Source organism: Platalea leucorodia, assembly GCF_965183815.1.
Source record: "Platalea leucorodia genome assembly, chromosome: W".
Classification (NCBI taxonomy): Eukaryota; Metazoa; Chordata; class Aves; order Pelecaniformes; family Threskiornithidae; genus Platalea; species Platalea leucorodia.
Genome location: NC_138859.1, coordinates 1,193,900 through 1,217,255, shown reverse-complemented (window position 1 = coordinate 1,217,255; position 23,356 = coordinate 1,193,900). Strand labels below are relative to the sequence as shown.

The 23,356-nt window shown below is 52.3% G+C and overlaps 1 protein-coding gene across 1 annotated transcript in view; it reads right to left on the bottom strand.

The window, feature by feature from the left end:
- Positions 1 to 23,356, bottom strand: part of LOC309601698 (zinc finger matrin-type protein 4-like) — a gene marked incomplete at both ends in the record, with an annotated part of 43,175 nt that overhangs the window by 5,407 nt on the left and 14,412 nt on the right. Inside the window, 3 exons of the mRNA XM_082334865.1 lie at positions 4,831 to 5,058; positions 13,519 to 13,675; positions 23,003 to 23,092. Of these exons, the coding sequence (XP_082190991.1) occupies positions 4,831 to 5,058; positions 13,519 to 13,675; positions 23,003 to 23,092 (475 nt within the window). The remainder of the gene's footprint in view (positions 1 to 4,830; positions 5,059 to 13,518; positions 13,676 to 23,002; positions 23,093 to 23,356) is intronic.

Below are 23,356 nucleotides of genomic sequence, written 5' to 3'. Positions count from 1 at the left end.
GCGATTACAGTTCCTAACTGGGGACGCTGATTTTTTTCCACCAGCATGTTAAGGCTGCTCACGACGATGAACAAGGGGGAATCCTGTCCCTCCGCCCCGCGTCCGGCACGGGAGGACTCGGCACTGCTCCGCCGCAGGGGCTCTTCCCGCTGCCTGGAAAACGTGGCCGCAGAACAGGCCGGTCCTGCGAACTCACGCCCAGCAGAATCACACATCTGCTAGCGCACACGGGTACGTTTTAGGTGGATGGAAACGTTGTCGGGGCTGGACCGGCCAGTCGGGAAGACACCAGAAGCCGCACCGCGCTCCCCAACGCCGCGCTGCCCCGGGGCGGCCACGCTCCCGCTCGCCTCGCGCCGGGATCGCCGTTCCTGCGGCGGGACAACGGCTTGCAGGACCTCGCAGCTGAAATCCGGCATCCTGAGACCGACTTGTACAGGAAAAGTCTGGAGTGTGACATGACCTCCACCAAAACAAGGCACAGAGGAAGGAAACTAGCCTCAGATCAACTGCAGGCCGAAACCACAGGCAACAATCACCTCTAGAATATCAAAATTAACAGTATCTGATCTCACTGGAGCTTACCAAAGCTGCCAACTTGGCTGAAACTGGCGTTTCATAAAAGGCACCCCACCAAAGCGTGTTGGAGCCGAGCATTAGCTCAGCGGGCAATGGGAAGGTGGTCCCAGCCAGAGCAGCCTGCGTTAGGAAACGCCGGGCTCTGTGTTCGCATCTACCTTTGCGGCCTCACGACACATCAGCATTCCCTACCCTGCATCATGACATGCACTCATGTAAAATTGAATGTGCTCCTATAGCCATTAAATAAAATATTAACAACTCAAGTCATTAATGTCATTCTGCATAAAATGCATTAAAACACATTCCAGGGGAGTGCTTGTTAAATCACCTTTTACTAACCAAAAGTGACAGCACAGAATGAAAAGTATTTATAAGGCATACAAAGAAATTATGAGCTGAGAAGGAAAATGAAACTCAGCTCTTTGCCTGATTTTTCAAGATATGCAACGATGACAATTTACCTGAAAATACAAAGGCTTCAGGTGACAACATCCCTGTGCAGCCGTCCCGATTCTGCTTTACTGCAGAGGCTGCTGTATTTTATTTTAGGGATTCACAGTGTCATCCCCTTGAGAGGCACCAGTTTTCCTGCTCACCAGGGACCAAGCGCCCTGGGAAGAAGACCCACGTTCCTGCGGTTTACAGGATCCCATCTAACCAGCTCCAGGTACACAAGGCTGGCCCCGAATCTAGCTCCATCGCTACGTAAAAGCCAAGTTTTGCTGGCAGGCATCAAAGAGAGCCCAAGGTGCCTCGGTAAGTCGTTTGTTGTCACGCAAAAGGCGCTGAAGCTCAGGTTATGAAGGCTGACGAGATGAAGGAGGGTCTGCCTGTACGTGAAGTCTTCTGCTCATGCTGTTCGTTCAAAGGTGTACATATAGGAAAGGAAAGGACATACCGAATCCACTTAACGAAGCCCAGACTTTCAAACACTGCACCAGCCTTCAAAGAGAGAGCATTTTGCTGTGGGGTTTCGGCTCAGCACCAGCAATAAGCAGAGTCCATTATTAATTAAATCCCCCATGAAGGAGATCTGCCAGGCTCTGCTGCGAGGCCTCTGCCCCCGCAGAGCCCACCTGCGTTAGAGGAGGAATGACAGAGAGCTCGGCGATGGATAATGCCAGCCGTGAAGTAAAACTGGTGAAATGTGACCTGATGGAGCAAAAACGCAATTCGCTCTCTGCCTGGCGCAGGCTGCGGGAAGGCGAGAGCTGCCAGACGGAGCCGCGCCGGTGCCTCCGACGGAGCAGCTTCTGCTCCGTGTTGCTGAACAGGCGCAAGCTGTCGGGGGAAGAGCCCAGAATTCAGGGTTTGGTACCATACCCACCGGTTTTTGTCTTTTTATGATCTGCGCCAGGATGGGCTGGGGCGCAGCGTCAGCTAGAGGAGGCAGCTCCGAAGGAAGAAAACTCTTCATTTCTCCCTCTTTCGGGGTATGTCCATGCGCTCTCCTAAGGAGTAAGAGCAGAGGGCTTTCCCGACCAGCCCTCGGAGCAGGGGGTCCTGGACTGGTGGTGCTGGCAAGGCTGGAAAGCCGCACGAAGCCGCTCGGAGAGACGGGGCTGGACTCTGCCCAGAGCAGCGGCGGGCACTGCCGAATGACCCCCAAAGCGCCCTCCCTCCGCTCGGCCAAAGCATGGGGGCCGCGCGGCCGTGCACCCGCATGCATTGCGGCTTTAACTCAGTACAGACTAGAGAAACGGTGCTGTTAGTGAAACGGTGCTGCTAGTGAGGTTTCTTTTTCCTTCCCCCCCCCCCCGTCTTTCTCATTTCTGAGAAGAAAATAAGACTTCAAAATTGCAGGATGAGCACTTGGCAAGAAGAATCAATGCTTTTGTTTCCTATAAATATCAGTTGTCCAAAAATATATCTCTATTCTTATTTCACCAAATACACATTCATATTTATCAATAAATATTTTATTATAGCCATTATCAAAACATCAAAGGCTGCTGGAATGTTTTACTTCAGCCGACACTGCTTGTTCCAGGCTCACACAATGCATCAAATGTTCATCTCCCACAGTAGTCAAAATAGAATTAATATTTAAGTTGCGATGGGAGAAGCCACCAGGGGTGGGAAGGAAAGGAGTTTGCATTCTAGGAGTACCGAGGCAGCCAAACAAGCGGGGAGCGAGGAGAGCGCGCGGCCGTGATCCTCACCGCGCGCTGCCCAACGCCAAACCCGCCGCACGTCGAAAGCAACGGTCAGGCAAGGCTTCGGACAGAAGTCCGAACCTGGGACAGACCGCCCCGGGTATCTCTGAACTGCCGCTGTCATCGCTTCTCTTGAATTCAGATATGACTTTATCTGCCAAGGGAAGGCTGTTTTCTCGGACAGAAGGCAGAGCTCATTCTGTGCTGGCTACTGCGGAGATCTGCCTTCTGCATCTGTAGAGATCTTCTCTAGCCTCACAGCTAAACGCATACAGCAGAGCATATCACACCCCCTAGTTCAGAAAAACTGTGAAAAAGAGGATTTCCCAGCCGCACCGCTACTCCGGCAGCAGAGGCAAGCTTTGCAGGACACCACCAGCAGGCCCACGGACACCGCCTCGGCTCGCCGCGGCTGGCTGCACAGCTTGGCGGCACCAGAAAGCACTGGGCACCCGCGAACTGCAGGCTCCGAAACGACAGCCCGGCAGGGACAAAGCTGGCTTCCCCCCGTACCGGGGGACGCGTACGGCCACCGCACAGCTCCGCCGTCCCCCTCTCCCGCTATCCACGGGCACTGGCGGGACCACGCCAGATTGAGCTGCAAATCCCAGCCACCGCAAAGTTAAAAACCAACACGGGCTGCTGAGCACGTAACGCCCTCCAATTGCAACTCTCCTAGGCGCAAGCTAAATGTATAAAACACTTCACAATTGATTTATTTACAGTTAATGACATCCTCAGCCACTCTCGAGCTTGGCACAGTGCAAAGCACTAAGCACTTCCATGTTATTGTCCCAGGTTTTATTTCCCTGCATATTTTCAACAGCGGGCAGTGACTCAGCCCCATGAATCATTTATGGCATTGTGAGTCACACTAGGTAGCACACGAAGGATCTGGATAACCATTACAAGGTTTATCTGAGATCAAGAAATGCACAATATGCTGCATAGTCATTAGTATTTAAAGGAAAATTATTTCATTTAACAAGGGAAAAAAAAAAAAGGTATTTTAAAATGTTAATGCAATGTCTTGCTGGCAAACCAGACTTCCTCTCCCGCATGGTTTTGAAAATCAAACCTGCACTTTTTCCTCAGCCTACTTCAGTCAAACACATTGTGTGCACAGAGGATTATAATCAAGACCACAGAGAAAACTTTCAACAGGAGGCTCGTACCTCTCCTCCTGCAATCCCACCTCTACCTTAAAAAGGCGCTTTGCTCAGAATTCAGTCTTAGCCGCATCCTCGGCCGCTAGAAATCAGCACATCTCCATCAACAGGCACAGCGTGATGGAGCCGGTCCCGCAGCAGCGCCAGGCGGCCGGGAGGGATGGGGTGGACCGGGAGGGACCGGGGATGCTCGGGGGCTCTGGCAGCCATGGCCACCGGCCAGGCGGGGGCTGCGGTGGCGGCTCCACCCAAGGGGGCTCGCAGAGGGGTCCAAGGCCCAAATCCGGGCGACCGCAGGGCGCAGCCCCTGCAGGGACCCCGTGGGTGCCAGAGCCCCTCCCGGCGGGGCCGGGATAGACGGATGGACGGACAGACAGGCGGATGGATGGCTGCTCTCCCTTCAGCGGGAACACAGACAACTCGTGTTTTCTGCTCTTTGCTGCCGCTGACCCAGGGCCATTGCAGTGTTTTATAAGCGCACTAATTAAATCTCAAAAGACAGCTAATGCCCTGCTCTCCAGCAGGGAGATGCAGGGAGCGCTCTGCCTCCAGCAACAAACAGCCCCGTCCCCACTTCCCAGCGGGGCTGAGCGCTCCACCGTCGTCTCCTCTCTCAGCTCCCAGTCCCCATTTGCTGGAGGACAGAAGCGTGTGCTAATGGAAGGGACTATTTTAGGAAGAGGCAAAAGAAACACCTAGGAAACAACTTTTAAAGGATGCTGCTAAAACTGCAGACTGTCATCTTAGAGGAGGGGATTTTTTTTTACGGGAACGGGAATGTCATAAAGCAGTAAGAGCACCACGGGCTCCCCTGCACCACTTGACCAGAGGACCAGTGACCGCGGCGGGCGAGGGTGGTGTCGCTGCGGCCACTGGATCCCACGGGGAGCCGGTCCTTGCTCTCCATGTACCGGTGCTCTCACCTCTCAGCTCTCCCAGGTCCAGGGTCTTCCCCAGCTGCTCCAGGAGGTCGGCCCTGGCCGCGTTCTTCTTGTGCTTTTTGCCATCGTAGTGCTGCTGTGCCATCATGGGGTTGTTGAACCAGGCTGCGCAGAGCTGGCAGTATCTGTCCGAGTCTCTCCGCTGATGCGGTGACGGTACCACCGGGGGACTATCCGTGTGCGGCTGCTTTAGGGAGCTCAGAGCGGCTTCTGTAAAAAGGAAACGTTCCGACATGAGCTTTTCCAGGCTAGCGTTGCTGTCTGAATAACAGTGGACCCCGAGGCAGAGCCCACATTAGACACGGGGAATAATTAGTAGTAGTTACAGGGTCCCACTGGATATTTTGGATGGTACTGCTTGGAAATCTACCATTTCTCATAAAAAAACAGCACGAAAGGACAGCACGGGATTATTCCTCAACTAGCTGTGTTTCACTAGCTGGGAAAGGAGGATGCTCTCATTGCAGTTACACCTCTTACCACTGTTGTGACTAAACCCGCTAAACTTATCCTGCTTAAATTGCTACCTCCAGGAAAAATCGCCAGTGGAGAATAAACAAAACATGCAAAGCCATCTACTTCTCAAGATAGACAGACAGATTTATCGTTATCTCTGGATTCTTATTTTTCAATTTATTTGGTCTCGGAAAGATTAGGGAAAGCTGCAGTCACTGTAAATTGTCACGGATGGAAAAAAAAAAAAAAACATTCAGTAATCAGTCCCCTCATTCAAATACCTTCACATTGCGAACGGACAGGTACCAGCAACCCAGGACCTTAATTTAATCCCATTTCCCTTCAGATTCACCAAGAGGCCATCTGGGAACACAGACATGATCCCCAAACAATTTCAAAGAAAAATGGGTGATTGGTCTTGACATAATGGAGCTGCACCTTGTTTGCCAGAGTTTTCCTACTTTGTACAACATAAGTCACAAAGCTGTGGAAAAACAGTTTAAAGTAAAGTTCAGATAACATTGGGATACAAAAATATACAATGACGAGCACTTAGTTATCACACCTCATTCAAAAATTCCCTTTTATGTGGTTTTCCTTTTCTTTTCTTATCCAGATGAAATGCCTGCTATCTAAATAATTAACAAACCACTCTCTCCGTGACACAAGAATAGGCAGATTTTAAGGTGCTGAAGAGGAGCTCGATCGCTCTCCTTTGATCAAGAGGCCCCGCGCTATTCCAGCTGAGCCCCGACGAGAGCGCGGGCTGGCAAGTGACAGACCCACCTCGGCGTCTGATACTGGGAACGGCAGCAGTGAGCAAACAGGGAGCTATTTAGATGTCTAATTACAACCGAAGCCCACCGTGATTGACTCCACGGCTCAAGAAAGTTAATATCATTATAAATCTTCTGCTGACCTGCTCGGGAAGGGACGTCTATTAACTTTCCTCAAGGAAATTGTATCTTACGTATAACGTTACTTACAACCTTATCGATTTCCAGGCGTTTAAAAGCTTCTATTGTTTTGGATGACAACTGCCACGGTATCGGAGTTTCACGGCCTGGCCGGTTGGTTGAGGCACCGTCACCCTCCTCGCCAGGCCGCCGCTGGAGCAACGCCTGGGGAAGGGTCTCCTCGCTCCTGCTGCTGCCGCCAGCGCTCTGCGCAGCGCCAGCGGAACGAGCTCTTGCGGGGATTAGTTAATAAAGCCATCACACAACGGGCTCCCGCGGAAGATATTTCTTCTCCTCGTTCTGCTGTCTCGCGAACCGCCCGCTCGTTTGGATTCATTTCACCCCGCTAGAGGATTCCACTGCCTAATCTCTGCCCGCCTTCCGTTTAACTAGCCTAGTTAGAAACCAAGCACGATGCCGACGAAGAAAACCTTCTTGCTTTGCGCCGGGCCCCTGATGCCCCTTGCAGCGCGCCGGGGCCGGGGGCCGCGCTGGGACACATCCCGGCTCTGCCGAGGCAGCCGAGCTCCGCAGCTGCTGTGCCGCCTCCCGGAAAACTGCTCCTGGCAGAGCTGGCGGGCAGCAGGCAGGGCTCAGGGAGGACCCGGCTCTATTTTGCTCCTAAAAATAACATCTTCCCTAACACCTATGGTTCCAGTACGAGACATGCACCCCCAGCCCCTCCGAGACGCCTGCAACATAAACAAAAGCACAAGTACAGCAAGGAGCAGAGCCAGGGCCAACACACGGTGATTAAGAAGAAAATTAGGAAATAACAACACTGCCTGTCCAAACTAAGATTACGCACGTTTTGCATATGCTTGATGCCTGAAAAGCAAGAGTAGCTTGCCTATTCCTCACGTATTTTTGCGACTACCCGCAGGCGCTCCCCAAGGAGCCTCCCTGCAGGAAAGAGCGGGTGCCACGAGCTGCCCCGCGCGGGGACCGGCACAGCCCGGCGATGCCGCGGGACCCAGCCCTCTGCCGCTCCCCGGGGCCAGGGCTGAGCAGCTCCAGGGCACGGGCGAGACGCGTGGGCATCTGGACCAGCATGAATAACCAGTTATTATGGCAGCCCGGGAGCTCTGTGATATATTTGACTTGCTGCTCTCCAGGCCCCAGGCTATGAAGTTAAATCTATCAGACCTTTTGGTCAGCTTTCTCCTTGTTTATATGTTATCTGCTGCCAGAGGGGAACCAGGGAGGCTGAAGTGCACAGAGCTGGTGGTGTCCGCGGGAGTTATATCTCCCGCTCACTAAAGAAATACGACTGAAGCATCCTCTGCTGCTCAGCCATCAGCCGGGCCGGCGGCCCCGGGGCTGCGCGTCCGAGCCCCTCTCGATGAGGCTGGGGGCTTGTGCTCATCCAAACGCGGCGCAGGAGGGAGGCCGTCGGTGGGACCGGCGCTCCTGCTTCGGGGGTGGCACCGCAGCCGCCCCGTGCCCAGCCCAGCCCCGCTCCGAGCCCACCGCAACGCCTGGCTCCCCCCGACCCCGTGGGCTGCAGGCACCCTGCACAGAGCCAGCGCCGGACCCTCGGCCCATGTGCACGGGTGCTCCCGCGTGGCAGCGATTTCCTCTTAGCACACGCAACACTGAATATTTTCTTGTAAAGCCGCATTCCTCAGGTTCCATTCACAGCTACCACTCGTCCCAAGGCGTGCTGAACCCAGCCTGGCACTTAATGAAAACATCCCCTGTCTTCCCAATCCTCCTGAAGAAAAATAGATGAAAGTTGACTTCTCCACAAATGTGGGTTTATCATTTTGATATGCGCTACAGAACTACAACAGAACAGGAAATATCATCATTCCCTGAGCAGCGACATGAAAATTAATAATAAACACTCACAAAACGTCAAATGTTAAAAATGTTTCTCCATCTAAAACACAAACATAAAAGCTGCTACTTTGACTATTTCAAGTATTTCAAAATGCTAAATAGCTCATGACAGTCTGCCTTACGTTCCCTTTTGCTGTGGGAGGGAAGTGAGAAAGTCTTACTTTGCTGCAAGAAGCAAAATATAAAGTTAGAAACACTTTAGCACTCTGGCAATGAACTAATGTTTGACTTATTTCTTGCATGCAAAGCTTTTTATTCATAGCTGTATTTAAATGGCACCCAACTTTTTATCATCGCCACTCTCCAGGAACGGAGCACGAGAAAGGAACTGAGCCACGACAACGGGGCACTGGAGAAATGCCGTTTTCTTCAGAAGGCAAACCTGGGACCGGGGCAGACTCCAGCTGCCGCTGGACGGATCCTCGCACCCCAACCTGAAAGCCATTTACTCTGTCTCCTTCAGCGCACCTGAAAAGCAAACCCCACGCTAGGAACTAGAGAACAAAGAGGCAAAAACGCCAAGGTAACTTTTCCCACTGGCAAAATCACGCCCTTATTCCTCAGCCCGAACGCAGGGGACCCCGGTGCCGGCATCGCCCCTCCCGGGAGCTGGCGCCCACCGGCCCAGCACCTCCCGCAGCCGTGGCCCTCGGCGGCACTGCCGGCGCCGAAGGGCTGGTCTCCACCCTCCAGAAATGCTGCCTGCGGGTACCCGCGCTTCGATCAGTGAAGGCAGCAGCTATCCCCCCCCCAGTCCTTTGTTTTATAACTCCTACTGAGGACTGGAGGCAACCTGATAGAAGATGTTGGCAATGACTAGAGAAATTCATCAGCAACAGCAGTGACATAAAGCCTCTGAGGGCTACAACCTTGTACAGCAGGAGCAACAGAAAAGATCACAAATATTTCGCTGTAATGATGAGACATCGCTTTCCTATTGTGAAAAACCCAACTGTTACGGCACTTCTCCCTCTCCTGAAAGCACCAGCAGAGAAATGAGAGATCCGTACTTCATTAAGATGATGAAATTGAAAGGGAAGGTGTAACTCCGTAAGGGGACTGACAATAGATGTAATTTTCTAGGGGACTGGCGAGACAGAAAACCCAGAATATCAAGCAGCGGTCTGTTCGGAGGCAGAACGCAGTCGCCAGCGCATCCCCGTGCATCTGCAAAATGGATCCGAGCCCTCCCGAAGGCAGGCGACGGATGCTGCAGCTTAAGGTGACCAGAAAGCGTGCCTGGATTATCTGGTAGGAATGGGCCTGGATTATCCGGTAGGAATGGGGGGAACAGAACCGTCAGGGCACAGGGCAGGGTGTAGGTTAACGTCTTGCACCACTTCATGCAGAGCACAGGTTGCTCAGAGTTCAGGACTGACGTAACCGCCGTGGTGACGAGGGGGAATTCTGTTCTTTACCGACTCAGCGGAGCCGAGATAAACATCTCACCTTGCGGCATGAAACTCATCGGGAAGCCCCTGAGCTGCTCGCAGGTGTAATATTAAGCAGTGCCCTGGCACTACGCTGCGTGCAGGGAAGAACGCTCAGCACTGGGGCACACGTTGGATGCCAGCAGCAGAGGAGGCACCTGCAGAAACCCTTCCCTCCGCCGCTTTCTGGCTGGAAAGGGATGCGAGTCCAGGGTGAAGGCTCGGTGTTTGGAGGGGAGCTGCTCTGCAGAGGTGAAGCCTCAGGGAATTTCTGGCCACCGGCAGCGGCTCCAGGTCCCACGGCAGCCTTGCAGCACAGCGCGTTTCAGAGCCGATGCCTCCGGGAACCATGACCAGGAGCAGAATTCCAGTTGCAGACATTTTTCAAATTTTTGCCTTCACTGAGAGTATTACATATTTTTTGATGCATTTCTTTTTTTACTGGAAAACACTGCTCTTCAAACAGCTGAAGAATTCTTCCTAAATTTCCCCTGCAGTTTCAACTTCTTAGTCTTTGTTTTGTCCCCTAAATTCATTTTGTTACCGTGCGATTTAAAGAGATGCCATGCTCCAGAGGCACCCGCACACCTGTGTGAATGAAACGACTCCTGCCAAGACAGCTGTGCAAAGAATTTCACAAACTCTCTCCTCCCTTTACACACAGGCCCACTAATTAAGCAAATGGTCAACACAGAACTTCACAACGATTTAGGGGAGCAAAATAAATTCTTGTGCAAGGCTGAAAATCAGACATTGCAATCTGGAGGCTGTTACCTATTTTCCTTGCTTGTGGCCACTAAAATACCTTTTCAGATTAACTGTATATGTTTAATCTCAGCCACAATAAGAGCACTTGGGGAATTCTGAAAGCATTTTAAGCTTTTTTTTTTTTTTTTTAATTAAAAGATTATGAGAGTTCAAATATTTGTACAGAGTCTCACTTTTTGTTGATCGCACATGAAAGGTAAAAAAATACATCACTCTTAAGATCTTAGGGAAACACCAAGGAGTACATTCAACCCATTTAACCCTCTGAAGGATTACCGTGTTATGATCAGAATAGCAGCTGGACCTCTTTTAAAGATGCCAACCAGTCATACTGCGACCGTGAGCTCGTGGCCCCCGAACCGCCAGCACCCGCTCCTCAGTCACTGGGCTCAGCTCCCCGGTCCCCAGCACAGCAGAAGGGGCTGGATCCCTCGGCAGCGACACACTGCTGATTATCAATACCTCTTAACTGGTAGCAGCTTACGTCTGAGCAGATTAAGCCTATATTAAATGTTATTTATCTCCTTTAAGAAAACCAAAGGGAAAACAAACCATGACTCATCCCACCCCAAGGCGATGCGGAAGGCGCCCTGTCCCTGTCCCGCGGCTCCAGGGCTCTGGGACCGAGCGCGCCCGACGGCCATGCAACCACAGGGAACCGTCGCAAGGAGCAGCTCCGCCACCAGCACTTCCAGCCTCCATCGCAGGGGTCTCAAAGCTGACGCTGAAACGTTCATAGGCCTTCTGGCAATCAGGGCTTTAAGGATGACGTACAAGAGCCTCTGGAGTGCCCTTCCATGGAGCGGGGGAAGAAAAACGGCTGGATAATCACAGTGATGAATTCCTATGGAAAACAGCAGAGCCACCACCCAAATCCTGCACAGCCACCTGCCGCACCGCAGCCAGGCCACGCTGTGGTCACAGACACGCGTGAAGCCCCCCGGTGTGAAGCCCTCCCAGGAGCCGGAGCTTGTGAAGCTCTGTCTGAGAGACCAAAGGCTCCCCGGTGCCAGCCATGACGGACTGGGAGAAAAATCCTGGGTGACTCCACAGGAAGCCCAGAAAAATGCTGCGTCCAAAGGGCACGTTTCTGAGAACTACTGGTGAGCAAGGAGGTGCTTATTAACGTATTCCTGCAGCTCAGCTTCATCAGATCAAGTGTCTGGAAGAGCTGATGAGTCCTTGAGTTACTCTTTCCTAGTGATTACTACAGCTGAAGAGCCCATTACTCTCGGAGCACGCGGTGCACAGCTCACTTAGAGCCTCTGCGAGGCTGATCCAGATGATTAAAAAATTAGACAGAAACACAATGCAAAGCTGTTGGAAAGCCCTAGCACAGACCCCACGGTACGTCAGCCTTGGCACCGCTTCAGAGAGGTCTCTAACAAAGGAGAGGGTACAACTGCTTCTCATCTACCTATTGCCAGTCCACGCACATCTCCGATTGCATTCACAGAAACGTTGGTTCACCGGAGTCCGAGCTCTCCACCGGCACCTGCTGTGCCGAGATCAATTCCCTCCTGCCATCGATTGAGAACCGCTGCCCACCGTTTGTCCGTCTGCCTTTGCGTGGCTCCAGCTCCGCAGGCAGACCCTGAGCTCCCGCCTGCTGCCTCTGACCTGCCCAAACAGCTCCAGACCCGCAGGCTCCTGCCCAGGACAACGGTCCTGGAGGTGAAAACACCGACTCCTTCCCCGCTGGCGGGTGAATCCCAATCGTCGACGTACGTGGGAATCGGTCCATGCACTATTCCCTGAAGTCCGTCACCCCTGTGACGCTCAGAAACTCACCTGGCTTTGACCAGAAAACACTAGGTTTCGAGGCAGGTCCTTTGGTGCTGGAGGATAAATCGCTGGAAGGCTGCACCCGAGGGATGGGGTTCTGAGTGCTAACGCAAGCACTGGACAATTAAATACCATAAGCGAGTACACCACTTCTCTCGGTGCCCTTGTAATTATTTGCCAGCTGCAGAGAAGAGCCTGAGGAGTCCTCAAGTGAGCCAGCTGCAAATTATCACGTTAGCTCACGTTAGATCCGTCCCGCTGGCTCGCTGCGGGGACGGGCAGGAGCTGCCAGCACCCCTGCCCGCCGCGGGATTCACAGCCGGTACCCAAAGCACCGGGCCGCTTCCAGACGCACCTCGGTGACTCGGGAACTCTGCCGCACCTTCGCTCAACCAGCCTCCTGGGAGCGCGCTCGTTAGTTAAAGCAAGTAAGCCACCATCTAAAGCGATTCCCCGTGCTCCCTCAAGGGCGGTAACATTTCCCAAGCCAATCCTGGTAAAGGACAAGTGATATTCTATGCATCGGCATCTACAGGCTGTAAAGTTAAAAAAGCAACAAAACCGCACGCAGTGAGCCAACCCCCCCTTATTTAATCACATCTAGGATTTATGCACATCGTGTTAGGCAGGAGGTAAAATGCACAGCCAAATTTACGCTCTGTTCTGACAGAAGTGCTGCTGGTAGTAATACTGAAATACATCTGTCTGCAGGACCACAGCCCAGTTATCCTGCCTGCTTAGCACGGAGAATATTTTGCTCAAGTATCCTCTGGCCCGACGAGCACAGGGGAAGTTTTGTTTCACAGTTTATTAGCGGTTTGCAGGGACTTTATGGTTAAGCAAACAATAAGATGGTTAAATTATCCGATTCCAACATTTGACTTTTTAAATGTGAAAGTTAATAGGCTTGCATTATCGGAATCACCGTGGAGGCAAGCATGAATACCCATCTGGGCAAAAATCAAAAGACAATCAATCCAACAGTTTGCAAAGACTAGATTTCCCTCTAAGGTAAAGGCAAATGATATTCTGTTCTGTACAGTAACACGAAAGGTTTATTAAACATATTAGCTGAGCTGTCAAATAACTTCTGATAATTAAAGTGAGGCTTGGCTATCGGTGCCCAGAGGAGAGATTGTCTTCCACCGAACAAGACATTTCAGAAGCATGGAGCCAGAGATAGGACTCTCGTACAAAGGCCAGCCCTGGCTGATAAACCACTGATACATGTGAACAAAGCAGGCAATAATGAGCATCAGCAATTTTTAAAGGTTGTTATGACAGCAACACAAATGAATAGCTGCTTCTGCCGGCCTTCATCACTCAGCTATCCATTTTCTGCCGCGCAGGCACCGAGCCGGCGCCTCGGCACAGCGAGCCCGCTCCACCCCGCGCCGGACCCTTCTGCTCCGGCTCGCTGGCTCTGGACCTACCTGTGGCCTTTAATGCTGGTTGTTCACCTAGCAACAGTTTTAACCTTTTGGCATGGATTTTCCCTTGGTAATGCGATTCGGCCACCACTGCCGAGGTAAAGGACATGTTACATAGTGTGCAGCATTTGTTCTTATCCACTGAGTCACCATCACTGCCCTGGGTGGAGACAAAAACACAGACAAAAAAAGAGGTGTATAAGCCCACCAAGCACAGTCACGGAGAAAGAAGAGAGGGGAATCCAAGTTGTTATGCCAAGGTTTCCAAGGGGCTTCCCTTCCTTGTCTCCCCCAGACTCACTCCTGCCCGGTCCCAGCCCTGCTCGGCCTGGGGATGCCTCCGACCCCCCAGCACCTCCGCTTTCACTCGCACACTGGGAGCTCATCCCGTTGCTTCGTGTTCCCCATGGCCAAGAGGCTCATCCTTCACATCCACCAGCCTGCCTTTCTTTAGTCTTTATTCCTATTCCCTGACTGAGGGAGTCATACAAATGTGGGGCTTTCCCTGCCATCAGACACCGGCGCTTCGCCCTGCCACACTTCTGTAAGAGACCCCAAAGCAGCGGCGGGGGACGGGGAGCAGCCCTCTCTGCAGGTGGGAGAAGCAAATGAACCAGTGGGACTCAGGCGGGTCCCCCAAGAAGGATCGCACGCCAGCCCCAGACGCCTCCTGCCTTTGCTCTGCCATTCTCGAGCCCTTGGAGGAGACGCCTTTATCCCCCGCCTCGTGCAGAGACCAAGACGGAGGGGGGAGATCGGCCGGAGGAGCGGGGACCCCGGCTGCACCCCCTCTGCAGCCTGGGCGCCTGCTCCCCATCTGCTGGCCCTCGCGGAGGAACCTGGCTCAGACCTCGCGGCCATAACCTCCTGCCAGCTGCTGCCCAGAGAACCCCGAAGGCAAGGGCAGCCTCATGGCACATACTAAAGACAGGAATAACCGCTTGCTGCAGGGCTTGCATAAAAGGAAAAAAAGAGCAAAACACGTAAAGAACGCATCTATGTTCTGCTGCTTTCCTAGAGGTGGATTTTGAGCTCTTGAACACTGCCAGATGAAGAAGGGCAACCATAAAAAGTCCAAGACACTTTGCAGACAACGGTAAAAAACACATCCTAGAAACCAATGTTGCCTAAGCCAAACTCGGAGCTGTGGCCCGTGGCCCTGTTTGAGGATCTGTGCAACGCGGCACCTTGGTGCACAGGTGATGATACTCCCTTGCGAGATCCTAGGCGGCAGCTAGCAGGTGACTGGAAATTTTAAGAAGTTATGAACGTCACCATTCAGTATTTCAGCATCAGCAAGAGGCTTTCATGGCTGCAGTGATACAAGTAGGGGCCATTCTTCGCAGTTACTAATCGCTGCATCTTTATTTTTACAAGTAAATCCCAATTTAATGAGAATATTGTCTCCAACCTTCATCATGGTTATTGTTGTAGGAATAAAAGCCAGCGTGCCTCTGCCCAGCTGTGTAGCTGAGCTTAGACCTTCTACTCTAAGCAAACCCCATGAGGAGGAGCGGTTGCAGCCGAAGGCTGCCTGTTCCCACGCTGCGGCAGGAGCCGCGTTGCTGCCCACGGCACCGTACATCCCGGATCCCGCAGCAGCTCCGGCACTGCCCCGTGTCTCACCCGGGCACCCGTTACCCCGAGGGGGCACCGAGCATCCTGGCATTACCCCCCGACGCCTCCCAGCACCCGGGCGGGAGGCACCGCCGCTTCCCAGGCGCAGAGGCGTCTGCCGGGATTTCTCCCCGCTCCGACGGGGGGTTCGGCCCCTGCGCTGGGGGAAGCGGAGGCATGGAGGCACGGAGGCATCCCTGCCCGGCAGGGAGGAGCTGAGCAGCCAGGGAGGCTTTGGGAGAAGAGCTCACCAACAGCCCCTGGGCTGAATGGCTGTCAGCAAAACATGACCGCCGCTGCCGGCAAGTGTTTACGAACGGCTTCCACAGACACAGGGGTAAGCGTACAAACAACAAGCAAGCAGGGGGAAAAGCACGCTTGCACCATTAGTCACAATTAATTATTCTAATCTGTTCCACAAAGGAAATGAGAATCACGTTTAGGGCCATACATACATGGCCTCGCTTTTCCGAAGATCTCAGTATGTCGTGCTGGCCCCTGAGCACAATTTATAAATGATCTCTTTTGAAAATACTCCTCTGTGCAGAGCAAGACCTTTCCAAAGCCGGGAGATGACCTGCTGCGTGCAGGCAGTTAGCATCCCGGTCCATTCCCTGGACAAGATGGTCAGATCTGGCCCCTGTGCCAGGGTGAAACTCCCTCTGGTGACAAGCCATCTGGAGACGGTCGTGCACTTTTTCTATTTTTTCTTTTCTTTTCTTTTAAAGCAAGTATTCCAACTGCTGGTATACAGTCAAAACAGAAAATAGTCTGCTTTAGAAGCTGCAATCTTCATTTCACAACAACTTCACAACAAGCTGCAAACGCACTCTGCGATTCATCCCCGTGCAAAGGTTCGGGCGCTCGCGGGGGCAGAGGAGCGGTCTCGCGCTGGCCGCCCCCGCGGGACCGCGTCCCCGCGCACCCAAAGCACATCGCACGGCTGGAAACCACGGCGCTGCTGCAGGGGCAGCGGAGGCCAAGGGAAAGTCAGATGCAGTCCAAAAGCCAGGTCCCCTTTTGCAAACGTCACGCTTACGTTCACCCACAGAACAAAGGGCCCGGCTCTTCAGCTGCCCCATGTACATGGGTGAAACGGCTCCAGCCGAGCACCCACGCCTGCTGCCCTCCCACCGAAGCCCAGCCCGAGCCCAGGCTAACACTTGGGAGAGCGAACCGACCACACAGTCAACGCCCAACCCACTACTTAAGGTCATTTTCTCCCCCAAAATAAGCACAATTGGGGAAAAAAAGGACCCATTGTCATCCCTTTTTTCTGTTGTTGTTAACTATAAATCAACTTAAACCTTAGGGAGAAATCTCAAGAGCTGAGAAGTACTGTTCTGAGTGTAATTTGCACTTCTTTTAAATACGTTTCTCTCAAGATATTTTATGTCTTCAAAGGGAAATCACTTGAAAGTTAAGAGCAGAGTCAAAAATTCCCAGACTCTATTGATCATCAGCGGTGGTAACATATAAAGAGCCTCCAACAGAGCTCATTTGAAAAGGTGATACACTTCAGTGTTTACGCACCAGGGTCTCTTCCTCTGCCCCGTCTGCTCCTCAGTGACATTTTTTCCTTCCAACCTACTTTCACAGATAGACTGCAGTTAGAAAAAAAAGTTTAAAAAATGTAAACCCCCTCAAACATCCCTCGGACACTTCATTTAGAGCCCAAGGTCCCATTTACGCTGGTCCACGGTTTGCTGCGCAGCTTATCCGAGTTCACCCAAGCCCCCGGGCGAGCGCCTCGGAGCCTGGATGGGCATTTGGCCACGAGACTGGCACTCGCCTGCAGCAGAGCGGTGTTCCCAGTTTTCTGGTCGTTCTGAGAGCCCCAGCCTCTGCACAAACCATGCCAGACCTTCGCTCTCTAACGGCCAGCCATTTTCCACACACTAAATGCTGCTTGTTGCTAGCGGGATGCAGATGTTGGGGCTCAAGTGGTCTTAAGCGTTCACCCAAGCCTGTAGCATTCGTCAGCAGAATCGCCCCCCTTCCCTCCTCCGCCACCCGAACTCCTGCAGCGAGCCGCCGTCCAGCCCTGAAGGGTAATTATGCCTTCTCCTTTGTCAGCGGCTGTTTTACCTGTAACCAGATGGGCCGGGGGAACCCGAGCCGGCTGTCTTTTGTCACCCATTGAATGGCACCGCGTTGACAGGATTGTGCAGCCAGCTGGTAAAATAACATCGCTTGTCTATCAGGCTGCCCCGGGGAGATGGCCGGGCGAGCCCAGCCCGAGCCAGGGCACAGGGCTCGGTCAACCCCCAGCCTGCTCGGGGCAGGCCCCTGCTCTCCAGGGATGCTCTGCACCCACCTGTGCCTGCATCCATCTCCAGGGATGCTCTGCAGCCACCTGTGCCCGCATCCATCTCCAGAGGTGCTCTGCACCTACCTGTGCCCTCATCCATCTCCAGGGATGCTCTGCACCCACCTGTGCCCGCATCCATCTCCAGGGATGCTCTGCACCTACCTGTGCCCTCATCCATCTCCAGGGATGCTCTGCACCTACCTGTGCACTCATCCATCTTCAGGGATGCTCTGCACCCACGTGTGCACTCATCCATCTCCAGGGATGCTCTGCACCCACCTGTGCACTCATCCATCTCCAAGGGTGCTCTGCACCCACCTGTGCACTCATCCATCTCCAGGGATGCTCTGCACCTACCTGTGCCCTCATCCATCTCCAGGGATGCTCTGCACCCACGTGTGCACTCATCCATCTCCAGGGATGCTCTGCACCCACGTGTGCCCTCATCCATCTCCAGGGGTGCTCTGCACCCACCTGTGCCCTCATCCATCTCCAGGGGTGCTCTGCACCCACCTGTGCCCTCATCCATCTCCAGGGACGCTCTGCACCCACGTGTGCACTCATCCATCTCCAGGGATGCTCTGCACCCACGTGTGCCCTCATCCATCTCCAGGGACGCTCTGCACCCACCTGTGCCCTCATCCATCTCCAGGGGTGCTCTGCACCCACCTGTGCCCTCATCCATCTCCAGGGACGCTCTGCACCTACCTGTGCCCTCATCCATCTCCAGGGATGCTCTGCACCCACGTGTGCCCTCATCCATCTCCAGGGACGCTCTGCACCCACCTGTGCCCGCATCCATCTCCAGGGATGCTCTGCACCTACCTGTGCACTCATCCATCTCCAGGGACGCTCTGCACCCACCTGTGCCCTCATCCATCTCCAGGGGTGCTCTGCACCCACGTGTGCCCTCATCCATCTCCAGGGATGCTCTGCACCCACGTGTGCACTCATCCATCTCCAGGGGTGCTCTGCACCCACCTGTGCCCTCATCCATCTCCAGGGGTGCTCTGCACCCACGTGTGCCCTCATCCATCTCCAGGGATGCTCTGCACCTACCTGTGCCCTCATCCATCTCCGGGGATGCTCTGCACCCACCTGTGCCCTCATCCATCTCCAGGGATGCTCTGCACCCACGTGTGCCCTCATCCATCTCCAGGGATGCTCTGCACCTACCTGTGCCCTCATCCATCTCCGGGGATGCTCTGCACCCACCTGTGCCCTCATCCATCTCCAGGGATGCTCTGCACCTACCTGTGCCCTCATCCATCTCCAGGGATGCTCTGCACCCACGTGTGCCCTCATCCATCTCCAGGGACGCTCTGCACCCACCTGTGCCCGCATCCATCTCCAGGGATGCTCTGCACCCACCTGTGCACTCATCCATCTCCAGGGATGCTCTGCACCTACCTGTGCACTCATCCATCTCCAGGGATGCTCTGCACCCATGTGTGCACTCATCCATCTCCAGGGATGCTCTGCACCCACGTGTGCACTCATCCATCTCCAGGGATGCTCTGCACCCACGTGTGCCCTCATCCATCTCCAGGGATGCTCTGCACCCACGTGTGCACTCATCCTTCTCTCCTCGCCACTTCTCTTGCTCCTGCGCCCAGCTCAGTCAAAAGAGGCAGTAACATCTCAATTTAGTTTCCATAAAACCCACACAAGCAACTCTCTAACCCTATGCTGCATGAAGCCAGACAATGTGCAAGGAATATTTCTACCATCTGTTTTTGCAGTCTCCTCCAGACGATCCCTTCTCGCTAACCTTTGCGGAGATGCAGCGCTGACAGGGGCAAACGGCCTCGCATAACCTGAAGCACAACAAAAGACGCCGCGGCCTCAGAGAGAAAGCATCCGTTTCCCAACGCTGACATCGCTCATCTTCCCCCCACTCCGTAGCCGTGCCGAGCCAGCCTAATTCACAGGGCTTCTTCTTGTAATATTATACACTTCAAAGCAAATCTCGTACATCCAACAGAATTAACTTCAGTTATTCAGATGCCTGTTAACAAGCTGCTAAAAGGCGTAATCCTCACACAGGGCCAGGCAGTTGCGGTCCTTTGCTGGATGTTCCTTAAGCAATCCTCAGGAAAAGTAAGGATTTTTATCCCACAGATACAAATCTACTGTCTTCATCTCCCTGGGTTTTACTAAGAAGAAAAGATTATACAAACCCTTGAAATATAGCAATATAAACCACAGCACCCAAGGCACTGCAACGGATCTTTTAAATTTGAGTTAATTTTCTGCGCGTGAAGAAGGTGTTGCTGCTAAAGAGCTATTTTCCGTAACGCTCTGTGTGAAATTTAGACCACTTCCATTTTGGAGCCTGTTTTTCTTGTGGTAGAAGCAAAGAGCCAGTACCAGTTTATGGCTATCTAAATCTGAAACGCTCATTAATTCTCGGAGGATCCTAGGACCTATACGTTCTCCGAAGGAAAGCCAGCCCGAAGTTAAGGAAGGGGGGTGCTTGCCAAGGGCAGCGCGCGTCCCACGGTCCCGCTCTGGCAGGGACAGAGCCACGGGCAGCTCGGCAAGGACGGGGGTGACTCCTCGGCCGGAGACCCCGGCTCCCACCGCTCAGCTGCGGCTCGGTGGGTATTTAAAACTGTCGGAGAATAAATTCAGCCTTCCACTGAAACCAATACCTGACCTTTTGGTTGAAAACCTCTGATCAGGTACAAAACACACAGTAAGAACGTTGGCTCTAAAACCAGACATTTCATCTTAGTTTCAGTGTAATCGCTGAAGGTTTAAGTTATAGCATGCAGTAAATTTTGCAGCAGAAGTTATAAAACTGTGATTTCCTTGCTGATTGGGAACTGAAGCCAAGCCTCCCAAGGCAGCCGCCGGCACCATTTGTGCCTCGGAGAGGCACCGCTCTTGGCTTACCCGGCTCCAGCGCCGCCTGGCAGGACACGCGTTACCCTCAGCAACAAAATCTAATACCCTGCTATCTTCCCCCAAGCAATTTCTCCTTGCTATTACCCCCCCTTTCTTTTTTAAGGAAGATGGTGCTGGTTAAAGCAATTTACTATCTTATAGTACAAATAGGGCTAGAAAGAATTTGAAGGCTTTTCTCCCATCCCCCAAAACGCATTTCGTAGCAGATCAGAACTTTTCCTCACGTCTGTCCTGATCATCAGTCGGGGTCCTATTTTTTAAAGGTAGTGAGAAAAGGCTGATTAAAACTGATTCACCAATCCTGCGACTTGAGGATACGACTCCTCATTTCAGAGGGGCCCTGACACAGGCAGCAACCTTCTCTGATTGCTTTCAGCTGAAATGTTAAGCAGAAATTTAAAATGAAAGGTCAACGATCCCTCAGTACACCAAAGGCATGAGGTTGTTCCCCTCCTCCACAAAAAAATTAAACCAATAATGAACAGCCCAACAACTAAGTCGTTAATCCAGCCAAGACTAATAGTATAAGCCTCGTACTTCTTACTAGGAAAGGATAATGGGTGTTTGGGGAACGCAGAATATTTTTATAGTCCTCAAACAACAGCAAATACTACCCTTCGCCTCCCTGAAAGGTCAGGTAGCAAATGCTCTCTCCAAGCCTATTGCACCGAGTATCTACAACCGCGGCAGCCTCTCCTCCCTCGTGCCAGGTGGAAGACAGAGAAGGTGTTCAGTTTTGGGGTCAAAAGCATACAAATCAAATGGCATGCGGTCATGTAACAGCGCAGTTTTTGATGAAAAAAAGGCTAATATTCCCTTTTTAGTTGCAGATGCTTCCACACAGAAATTTAATTGCTTTTCACAGATGGTTTTTAATATTCGTCAAAGCTGGTGTGCCACGGATTGCCTAACGCCGCGGCACCCCTGCACGGGGCCATGCAGCGGCACCCACTGCAGCATGGCAATGGTTAGCAGGCAGCATTAGGGATGTCCTGAATATTTCTGTTCTCTTTCAATACAAAGGTTTGGCTAATATCTGATCAGCAACAGGCCTACTTTGAGCTGTAAATGTCGGCAGATTTTCCCTGCTATCATCTTATAACATAAACAATTTTAGAATTTAGGTCCTGCATAGCCTATCATCCACCTTCTGCATAAGGAGCTGTTAGTTCATCCCCCACTAAGGGCTGCCCCGGCACAATCAAGCACCAGCAACCACAGAGCTACATTCCTTCTCACTGTCGCCTTTCCCAGAAGAAATGGGAAGTCGGTCAGCTTTGACTTGTTGGAGGTCTCTTTGGTTCTCTCTCCACCATATCCCTACCCTAAGGTGTACATGCAGCTATGTGGTTTCTTGTTAGATCACAGAATCATAGGATCATTAAGGTTGGAAAAGACCCTTACGATCATTGAGTCCAACCGTTAATAAATAAAAAGCACAAATGAATGCAATGAAGCTCATCAGAGGACCGTGTTCCAAGTCTCTATGTGCATGTCCACTGTACCTTTCACATTCTGTAATTAACAACTCAATAAAAATACTATAAGATTCTGTTGTTAAGGGATAGCTTGCATCTGCAATTACCCTGTGTGCAACATAAAAGTTCCACTAAAATTTTAATTACTGTGTGAAGGAGCTTTCAGATTCCTTTGGCAAAACTTGCATGCTTCTCCCTTTAATTAGAAGATACCGCACTAAATATTGATAGCATTAATCCACAGCCACACTCCCATAGATCTGAAATGGTTTGGATGCTGTCTGCTGGGAACCTCATCAACAGCTCTCACGCTGGCCCCAGAACATGGGAAGGAGCTGAATGAATAATTCACTGTGAATCAGTCCCTTATAAATTTAGTCTCCTTTTATTGCCTGACAAACGGCTGCGAGCTGGTCCAATTTCCTCAGGTTTGTTTGCTTATTTGAATGCAATTGAAGAACCCGATTGCAATTTCTTAAAACTGCAGACTGACCACAAAACTTTGCGAGGAGCCTTTCGGATCCAGCACTCCGTTTTCATCAACTCTCAGAAAAAACGGGGTTGGAAGAGCCCTCCGGAGGTGCCTCTGCTCTCCGGTGACCTCTCCGCTCACCCCGGGGGCTCTCAGGGGTTCCAGCCACGATGCGGCGATGCCACCGCAGGCAGGAGGGCACGGCACCGCCGCGCCGGGCGTAGCCAACAGCTCCGTACGCGGCACCGCCGCGCCGGGCGTAGCCAACAGCTCCGTACGCGGCACCGCCGCGCCGGGCGTAGCCAACAGCTCCGTACGCGGCACCCTCGCAATTACCCCGGCCGCCCGCGGGCACAAGCCTCCTGCGGCCATTGCCCTGCCTCACCTGCGCGCAGGAGCTCGCCAGCAAAACCCTGGCCATTGCACTTAAACTGAATAAACGCTGGATATTTGCTCTCAGCATATTTTTTTCCGATGAAAGAACATTCGAATAACTAAAAATGCAATTACTGTTGCTGAAACACATAATATTTCTTGTATAGCTTATTGAAAATTATTCCCAGTTACTTAGCATTTCAGCTAATCTAAATGTTACCTCTGGGTACCTGATCATCTGTGGCTGGAACAGAAAAAATGCTGTAGCCCAGAGTCAATGATTCACAGAGCAGCTGAGTAAACAGGGACTTAAATTATACCCACGTTTTCTGACCGGAGCTTTTTAGCTGGACAGCCTCCATCTATGGGATGAAGCATATAATAGAGACGAACTTTGCTGGCATGTTTCCGACTCTGGAAAGAAAACAAAAAAAAGAAAAGAAAATGCAAGAAATGAAGTTACAAAAAGCAAGAGGCTCTGTTACTGTGCATACAACACCAATCTGCAATAAGACTTCACATCCCCTTGACATACGTATCCAACACGGGAGGAGGGAAGGACCCAGGGGAGGAACATCTGCGTTTCACAGAGGCTTTACAGAGCTGTCCACCAAGCCGCAAGGAACTGTGGAATGACCGTGACACCTGCCATTAGCAGGAGAAACGGGCCACCCCCCT